We start from the raw sequence: 9,760 nt of genomic DNA on the forward strand, positions 1-9,760 counted from the left end.
GTGTACATAGACCGCCACCCCTTGTCTTACCAGAGGCTGCTGTTCTAACCTGCCGATAGTGTATAACCGGCCAGCTGTATGTTATTCATGTCGTCATTCAGCCATGACTCGGTGAAACATGATATTGCAGTTTTTAAAGTCCCGTTGGTAGTTCCCTCTCTCTTTCTCTCGTGCTCTGTCTCATGGTCCTCCCTGCGTCCTCCTGTGTCTCTCCCCAGGGAGCTGTGTAGGGGAACCCGGGTAGAAGAGCGGGTGGGGGGGGGGGGGGGGGGGGGGGGGTAGAGGAGGGGGTTAGCCGGGAGTTGGGTACAGGATGGGGGGAGTCGGGAGTGGGGGTAGAGGAGGGGTAACTGGGAGGGTGGTAGACCTCGCTTCCCCCTCCCCCCTACATCTTCACCCCCTCCCTCCTGCTCCCTCCCTCCTTCCGTCAGTGGATAATGCAATTGAATCACCACTAGTCATTCCTTTCTTTAGATATCACTATTCAGCCCTTCTTAGAACAGAATATAGAGTAACATGGATGCTAGCCTGCAATAATTCCTGTAGCGGGAAGACATGGTTGATGTTTACACTGTATTTACTGTGAATGCTTAACATATGTTGTTACTCACTTCCCCACACTGCGTTTCCAGGCTAGATTTCCAAGCCAACACCTATGTGATGGTGAGGAGCTGTGGTTCTGTATTCGGTGTCTGGTGTGTCATGTGAAGAGCAAGGCTGCCCCCTACTGGTTAGGTGATGTAAGTGTACTGAATACTGAATCTAGTGGGCTGTTCTCATATGCTAATTTACCAACAACCCTTTCTTCTCTAGTGGATCCCATTTTAGATTACCTAATCGGCTGTATCTCAATTCGTATTCCGTGTGTCCTAGCATCCTATTTCATCTCCTTCTCAGTCATATCGGAGGAGATATGAGTCTAATGTCCCTCCCCTCAAACCTCCATCCTCTCCAATGCTTTTTGAGAAGGAGGACTTGAGTACAAGCTCATGTCTCGGTCCCAGCTCGTTTCAATGTGTATCACGTAAGTTCCTCACTACAGAGCGATTGAAATGGACAGGTAATTTCTGATTGAGAGGCTATATCTAGCGTTAACTGTGAATGCAGTCTCTGCGAACACAGAAACATTGTGATTGAATAGAACCCTAGATATAGAACACAATGTAAAACCTCCAATAATGTGCATCAGACTCTATCAGACTGTTGAAATTATTCAGCTTTATTCCATAAATACAGATTCAGTTCCTAATTTCATGCTCCAAATTAAATACCTCACAGTAAATATTTAAATACTCAATTTTCATAATGCAGTATCATCCAATATAAACCCTCATTTTAATTTATACAGATGTATACAAACATTTTAGATTGTGCCATATCTGACCAAACTGTCCTTCCAATTTGATTGATGTGGATTCTGCGGTCCTATTTGAAAACCAAAATGGTAACATGGCTTTTAATGAAGAGTTACCATAAGTTGTTAGACCTGGAGGTTTACATTCTGTGGCATTCCAAACTCCATTTCTGTTATTATTTTCATGTTCATATTTCAGGTGATCAACTCCTTGCTGGAGAAAATCAGAGCAGCCTGTTTGCAGAGTGCACAGCCTACAATACAATTCACAAATAATGTCCAGGATTCTGTGTAATTTACCACAGGGCACCGTGTTATTTTTTGTTGGTAGAAGGTCCTGTTTTATGATACTGTCCATCACAGAAGGTTGGTGGCACCTTAATTGGGGAGGAGAGGCTTGTGGTAATGACTGGAGTGGAATTAGTGGAACGCTATCAAATACGTCAAACATGGTTTCCAGGTGTTTGATTCCATTCCATTTGCTCTGTTCCAGCCATTATTATGAGCCGTTCGCCCCTCAACAGCCTCCACTGCTGTATATGATGTGAAGTTGCTAGGAAACGTCCTTGTGGCACTTCTGGTGGTGTTTGGGTCTTCTCACATCCCCTCTAGGTTGAGGGGAAGCTCCTTGCATCTACAGGTCAACATGGAAACACCTCTTTCAATTACAATGTAATAACCAAAAACTCAACCGAAAAAAACGACAGAAAACTAATGTAGACTAATGTCGATTTTGCAACAATTTTGACAAACAAAAGTCAGATATACAATAATTATACACAATTCGAGAATTATAAGGTCATATCTGCAACAGAGTTGACTTTGTTCTGTATCATGTTCTTTACCTATAAAGTACTCTACAAAAATGTGCTTGCATCATTCTAACCAATCAGGGATTGGAACTTTATTATCATCTTTTTGCAGATAGAACCTTCTAATTCTAAGATCACGAATTGTTATATACAGTTGAAGTCGGAAGTTTACATACACTTATGTTGGAATCATTAAAACTCGTTTTTCAACCACTCCACAAATTTCTTGTTAACAAACTATCGTTTTGGCAAGTCGGTTAGGACATCTACTTTATGCACGACACAAGTAATTTTTCCAACAATTGTTTACGGACAGATTATTTTACTTATTCGCTGTATCACAATTCCAGTGGGTCAGAAGTTTACATACACTAAGTTGACTGTACCTTTAAACAGCTTGGAAAATTCCAGAAAATGATGTCATGGCTTTAGAAGCTTCTGATAGGCTAATTGACATCATTCGACTCAATTGGAGGTGTGCATGTGGATGTATTTCAAGGCCTACCTTCAAACTCAGTGCCTCTTTGCTTGACATCATGGGAAAATCAAAAGAAATCACCCAAGACATCAGAAAAAAATGTAGACCTCCACAAGTCTGGTTCATCCTTGGGAGCGATTTCCAAACGCCTGAAGGTACCGCGTTCATCTGTACAAACAATAGTACTCAAGTATAAACACCATGTGACCACGCAGCCGTCATACCGCTCAGGAAGGAGACGCATTCTGTCTCCTAGAGATGAACGTACTTTGGCACGAAAAGTGCAAATCAATCCCAGAACAACAGCAAAGGACCTTGTGAAGATGCTGGAGGAAACAGGTACAAAAGTATCTATATCCACAGTAAAACGAGTCCTATATCGACATAACCTGAAGGCCGCTCAGCAAGGAAGAAGCCACTGCTCCAAAACTGCCATAAAAAATCCAGACTACGGTTTGCAACTGCACATGGGGACAAAGATTGTACTTTTTAGAGAAATGTCCTCTGGTCTGATGAAACAAAAATAGAACTGTTTGGCCATAATGACCATCATTATGTTTGGAGGAAAAAGGGGGAGGCTTGCAAGCCGAAGAACACCATCCCAACCGTGAAGCACGGGGGTGGCAGCATCATGTTGTGGGGGTGCTTTGCTGCAGGAGGGACTGGTGCACTTCACGAAATAGATGGCATCATGAGGAGGAAAGTTATGTGGATATATTGAAGCAACATCTCAAGACCTCAGTCAGGAAGTTAAAGCTTGGTCGCAAATGGGTCTTCCAAATGGACAAAGACCCCAAGCATACTTCCAAAGTTGTGGCAAAACGGCTTAAGGACAACAAAGTCAAGGTATTGGAGTGGCCATCACAAATCCCTGACCTCAATCCTATAGAAAATGTGTGTGCAGAACTGAAAAAGCGTGTGCGAGCAAGGAGGCCTACAAACTTGACTCAGTTACACCAGCTCTGTCAGGAGGAATGGGCCAAAATTCACCCAACTTATTCTGGGAAGCTTGTGGAAGGCTACCTGAAACGTTTGACCCAAGTTAAACAATTTAAAGGCAATGCTACCAAATACTAATTGAGTGTATGTAAACTTCTGACCCACTGGGAATGTGATGAACGAAATACAAGCTGAAATAAATCATTCTCTACTATTATTCTGACATTTCTTTCTTAAAATGAAGTGGTGATCCTAACTGACCTAAGACAGGTACATTTTACTAGGATTAAATGTCAGGAATTGTGAAAAACTGAGTTGAAAAATATTTTGTTAAGGTGTATGTAAACTTCCAACTTCAACTGTGTATATATATATATATATATATATATTCTAACAACATTTATCTTAACCCTGGAGTGAACATTGTTCTGTTCACACTGTTTTTTTCAAATCGGAGCAAGAGTTTTAATCTAACTCAAACCAGGGTAAAAATGTGAATATTGGTGTTGAGCTTGTGCAGAGATGACAGGGTTTAATATGACTAAATGACTTTGGTACCTTCTGTGTTGGGGAACCCCAGGTTGTTCAAGCTGAATCTGTCACCTCTGCACACTGGTAGACACCGACCGATACAACACACATTTAACAGTTACCTCCCCTCTTTTTAATATCCTGTCCATACTATTTCACAGACTCCCTACCTGAAACGTCCTGTGATGGCTCAGATATAAATGATCTTCATTTTCCTACCTAGAACACATCCATAATGTTCCAACAACTATGGTGGATGTTTAAACAGATCAGTGCAGTTTGGCGTGGTTCTGCTTGGCAGAGTGGTTTGAAAAGTGTACAAGGTCAGTCGCATCATCAACAGCTAGCCTGCTTTACGATATTCTGACTCTGATTCTGACTGGAATGTCTATCTGTGGTAGCAAAATGTCAGTGCCCTTACTTCTCTCGTTTGGTGCTGGCCAGCCACTGTACGAAGTCTTTAGCCTTGATCTTATCCAGGTAGTGGGTGTAGTCATTGGTGAAAGTTCCGTCTGAATGCCTTTTGAAGCTGTTGATGCCATTCTGTCCTCTCTGCAGCTCATATGTACGCCACCTGGGAGAAACAAAGCATTATGAGGGGCCACAGTGTTTAGTCTCCTTATGATGTGCATGTTAATAATTACTTGAATTGAGTCCATTTTGGAGATTTTAAAACAGAATATTTTTCAATCAGGATTTTTCAATTATTAAATTGGAATTTCAATTTACACCCTGGACTGACTGGATTGAAATGACCCAAACACTGATGTTGCAAAGAATCTGCCAGTTAGAATGTTACAGGAAAATAAATGTTGATTATTATTCAGTAATTTCAATTTAGCAAGGTAACTAACTAGATAAGATAGTTAAGATTATCTTATCTCAATGATTATCTTATATAAGATAAATAAGCATTGAGATAAGATAAGATAGGTAAGCATTGAGAGTCGCCTAAGTTGTTACCCTGACTGGCTGGCTAAGGCTTTGTCCTCTAGCACCATCTCATCAGCACCAGGGCAGAGCAACAGAAGCAGCAGACACCACACTGAACCACACATCCCTGGGTCTGGGTCTGGGTCTGGTCAGGTTCCCTCACTGGAGAAACAGGGAGAAGAGCATGAGCAAATCACATTAACCTAGCCTGAGTCTTGAAGACTTGTGTTGGCTCCACAAGCGAATGCGTAGGCTTTATCTCAGTGGGCTAACACAGTCTTGTGGTTCGCAGGAGACCCAAATTCAAACCCAGTTGATCAAACAAACATGCAGTCAATGGATGAGTTTTAAACCTGACCTTTTAGAATGTACAGCAGCAGAAGTGGTCCTTGGAAGTCTTCCTCTAGCCTATGTTGCTTGGGTGCATGCAAGAGGAACCGCTGGGAGCTGAAGTCTATTGTAGTCAACACACGGTCCAAAACCCTATCTGTGAGAGAGAGGTACTCCACACTACTGTAGCTTCAAGACACTTTGAGAGAGAGGGGCTTCTTCTCACAAACCACCGCAGATCTGTCATCCTCCCTGTCACTTTATAAGGAGACCAGGTGTCTTCCTGTGACAGCTAGGTCATCTCCCACACTGTTGGATCCACAAGGGGCTCTTAACACTATCCTCAGACCATCGCTCTCTCTCTCTCGCTCTCTTCTTCTCTCCCTCTCTTTCTCATTATAGTAGTCCACATGATGCTCTAGAGAGCCCCCCCTCTCTCTAGTTTCTCCGTACCCCTCTCTCATTATGGTGGAAGTTATTGAGTCTTCGGAACCTGTTTGAGGTGACCTCTCCATACAGGTCAATGAGTCAGAGTTTTCTGTCAGTGACAACTGTCACTCATACAGCAGGTGTGAACATGGCACATAGAGATGGATAGAGGACGCACTTGCCGCAAAGCCTTTTTTAGCATGGGCAGCACCGTTTGGGCTTCCTCAATGTTAAAGTAGTCAACTTGGTGGGACTTGCAATGGGTTAAGGAGGGATCACAGAATTCCATCCAGGTCACCAGGACGGATCAGACAATTAATTATACAGAATTATAGCAGTAAATCACCAACCTGGCTTTATTCCTGTTGATACGACACACTCCAGGTGATGGTATGCACAATTTCAGTTTGTTTATGAACTGTCAATAGACTCAAAGAAATATAAGAAGTGAAAACACTTAAAATGGCGTTCATTATGCTGTCATAGAAGCCATCATAGCAAAGATACAGTAGGTGTGTCCTCTTTCCCATCTCTATGTTGACCTTGTCACGCCTACTCCTGCTCCCCTCTCTGGTGCTCGTTGTCGCCAGTTTACTCATTATTACGCACACCTGCCACCATCGTTACGCGCACCAGCCCTTCATGAGACTCACCTGGACTCCATCACCTTCCTGATTACCTCCCCTATATCTGTCACTCCCCTTGGTTCTTTCCTCAGCCGTTATTGTCGCTTTCTGTTTCTGTTTCATGTCTGTATGCTTTTCGGGTTTATTGTTTTGTAAGATGTTCTATGTATTATAAAAATTGCACTCCCTGTACTTGCTTCCCGACTCCAAGCATCCACATTACAGTACATGACACCACCAGCATCAGAGCGTAGGTTTAGAGAAGATTATAGTTGAAACCTTTAAATCTTATAATAGTTTCTTCCGACATACGTTCAAATGTAATACATGTCAAACTAAGTACCTGGCCAGTGTGGACAGGCTAGATTTTTGCGCAAACGGGCGCTGTGAGAGCATAGCCGGAAGGTAAGGAGGCACAGCTTCCCCTTGCTGCTCCATAGGCAAGCACCAGGGTCTTGAAGATGATGATGCATGCTTCGACTGGGAGCCAGTGGAGTGTGCGGAGGAGTGGGGTGACATGGGAAAACTTAGGAAAGTTCAACACCAGGCGGGCTGCAGCGTTCTGGAAAAGTTTCAGGGGTTTGATGGCCCAAGTGGGGAGCCCAGCTAATAGAGAGTCGGAGTAGTCGAGACGGGAGATGACAAGTGCCTCAATTAGGACCTGCGCCACTTCCTGTGTGAGGAAAGGTTGTACTCTACAGATGTTGTAGAGCATGAATTTGCAGGAGAGAGTCACTGCGTTGATGTTTGCAGAGAATGACAGGGTGTGGTCCAGGGTCACACCAAGGTTCTTTGAACTATGGGAGGGGTACACTGTGGAGTTGTTAACCATGATGGAGAGGGCTTTGAATGGGCAGGCCTTTCCCACGAGCAAGAGCAGCTCCGTTTTGTCAAGGTTGAGCTTGTGGTGGTGGGCTGACATCCAAGCTGAGATGTCTGCCAGACACGCAGACATGTTTGTCGCCACCTGGGTGTCAAAAGGGGGGTAGGAGAAGAGTGGTTGAGTGTCATCCTCATAGCAATGATAGGAGAGGCCATGTGAGGATATGACAGAGCCAAATTACTTTGTGTAAAGAGAAAAGAGGAGAGGGCCTAGAACCGAGCCCTGGGGGACACCAGTAGTGACAGCACATGGTGCAGACACAGATCTTGCCACGCCACCTGGTAGGAGCGACCTGCCAGGTAGGATGCAATCCAGTAGTCTGCAGAGATGGCAAACCCAAAGAGGGTGGAGAGGAGATTCTGATGATTCACAATAATGCCTTGCAATCTGGAGGGTGGCCTTTTGCATTCCCCCAATGGCCCAAAGGTGGAATCTGTACCCTTACCGATATCATGGACAGTAATGGATTGAGAACATTCCAAGATTTGAAAGGTACACACACATTACCTGGCCTTTTTCTATATTTACAACTTAGGTCAGCTACGCTGGCCTATGGAGTCCCTTGGGAAACCCAACTACCGAACCATCCAATGATAAGATTTATAAATAAATTATCTGGGCTTCCGAAAGGACTGATATCTATAATATGTTCTGAACAAAAATATAAACACAACATGCAACAATTTCTAAGATTTTACTGTGTTACAGTTCATATAAGGAAATCAGTCAATTGAAATAAATGCATTAGGCCCTAATCTATGGATTTCACATGACTGGGAATACTGATATGCATCTGTTGTTGACCGATACCTTTAAAAAAAAAAGGTAGGGGCGTGGATCAGAAAAGCAGTCAGTATCTGGTGTGACCACTATTTGTCTCAAGCAGCGCAACACATCTCCTTCACATAGAGTTGATGTAACGGCTTGTCTGTGGTGTGGCGGAAAGAAGCGCAGGAAGCAGCGAACACTGTGTGGTAATTTTAATAAACCACATGTACAAAATAAAAGGTCTCCCAACAACAGGGAAAATACAATCGACAAGCACAGTCGAACAAAACGCAGTCGACACACAGAAGGACAATACCGCACAATAGGGAGCGGGCCAGCTGAACTAAATAGCCCTCCTAATGACTAACTCAGGGCAGGTGAGAAAACATAAAAAAAGGGAAAAACAAAAAGGGAATCGGTGGTAGCTAATAGGCCGGTGACGACGACCGCCGAGCGCCACCCGAGCAGGAGGGGGCGCCACCGTTGGTAGGAATCGTGACAGTTGATCAGGCTGTTGATTGTGGCCTGTGGAATGTTGTCCCACTCCTCTTCAATGGCTGTGGGAAGTTGCTGGATATTGGCGAGAACTGGAACACGCTGTCGCACACGTTGATCCAGAGCATCCTTAACGTGTATAATGAGTGACATGTCTGGTGAGTATGCAGGCCATTGAAGAAATGGGACATTTTCAGCTTCCAGGAATTGTGTACAGATCCTTGCGACATGGGGCTGAAACACAAGTTGATGGTGGCGGATTATTGGCACAACAATGGGCCTCAGGATCTCGCCACAGTATCTCTGTGCATTCAAATTGCCATCGATAAAATGCAATTGTGTTAATTGTCCGTAGCTTATGCCTGCCCATACCATAACCCCATCGCCACCATGGGGCACTCTGTTCACAACGTTGACATCAGCAAACCGCTCACCCACACGATGCCATACAGGGGGTTTGCGGTTGTGAGGACAGTTGGACGTACTGCCTAATTCTCTAAAACGGCTTATGGTGGAGAAATTATTTAAATTCTCTGGCAACAGCTTTGGTGGACATTTCTCCAGTCAGCATGCCAATTGCACGCTCCCTCAAAACTTGAGACATCTGTGGCATTGTGTTTTGTGACAAAACCGCACATTTTAGAGTGGGCTTTTATATTAGGTGCACCTGTGTAATGATCATGCTGTTTTATCAGCTTCTTGATATGCCACCTGTCAGGTGGATGGATTATCTTGGCAAAGGAGAAATGCTCACTAACAAGGATGTAAACAACTTTGTGCACAAAATTTGAGAGAAATAAGCTTTTTATGCATATGGAACATTTCTAGGATCTTTTATTTCAGCTCATGAAACATGGGACCAACACTTTACATGTTGCGTTTATATTTTGTTCAGTGTTCAGTATAAACAACTATTGGAAAGCTCATATTCTAAGCTAGCCATTAAAAACCTGTGGTCCACAGATCTAAGTGAATCTGAACAACCCTTTAACTGGAACAGAATATGGAAAAATAATACTTTACATCCTGTAATCCGAACCATCAATGTATACATTTTAAGTTTGTTCACAGTCTGTATTTAACACTAGTTAGAAAATTATTTTTGAAGTGCATGTAAATATTCAATGCTTTACATCTACTATGTTACTTAACAATAATAGCGCCTTGAATCTGTTAATCAAT

At 43.4% G+C, this 9,760-nt stretch overlaps 1 protein-coding gene across 1 annotated transcript; it reads right to left on the bottom strand.

Annotated features, from left to right (window-relative positions):
* Positions 1–1,822: 1,822 nt before the first annotated feature.
* LOC115166409 (glucagon-like) lies at positions 1,823–5,740 on the bottom strand. The gene is made up of 4 exons (XM_029720312.1): positions 5,406–5,740; positions 5,078–5,209; positions 4,536–4,688; positions 1,823–1,988 (listed from the first exon to the last, which is right to left on the bottom strand). The coding sequence occupies exons 2-4, from the start codon at positions 5,170–5,172 to the stop codon at positions 1,952–1,954; spliced, it is 285 nt and encodes a 94-aa protein (XP_029576172.1). The 5' UTR covers positions 5,173–5,209; positions 5,406–5,740; the 3' UTR covers positions 1,823–1,951.
* Positions 5,741–9,760: the final 4,020 nt, after the last annotated feature.

The sequence above is a fragment of the Salmo trutta genome, chromosome 28, assembly GCF_901001165.1.
Source record: "Salmo trutta chromosome 28, fSalTru1.1, whole genome shotgun sequence".
NCBI classification, from domain to species: Eukaryota; Metazoa; Chordata; class Actinopteri; order Salmoniformes; family Salmonidae; genus Salmo; species Salmo trutta.

Excerpts from the sequence above, each read along its gene's own strand:
- LOC115166409 (XM_029720312.1), bottom strand. The coding sequence starts at position 5,172 with ATGTGTGGTTCAGTGTGGTGTCTGCTGCTTCTGTTGCTCTGCCCTGGT. Across the intron at positions 4,689-5,077 it reads GCCTTAGCCAGCCAGTCAGG|GTGGCGTACATATGAGCTGC; the intron begins GTAACAACTTAG and ends TGTTTCTCCCAG. Across the intron at positions 1,989-4,535 it reads GCCAGCACCAAACGAGAGAA|ATGCAAGGAGCTTCCCCTCA; the intron begins GTAAGGGCACTG and ends GTTGACCTGTAG.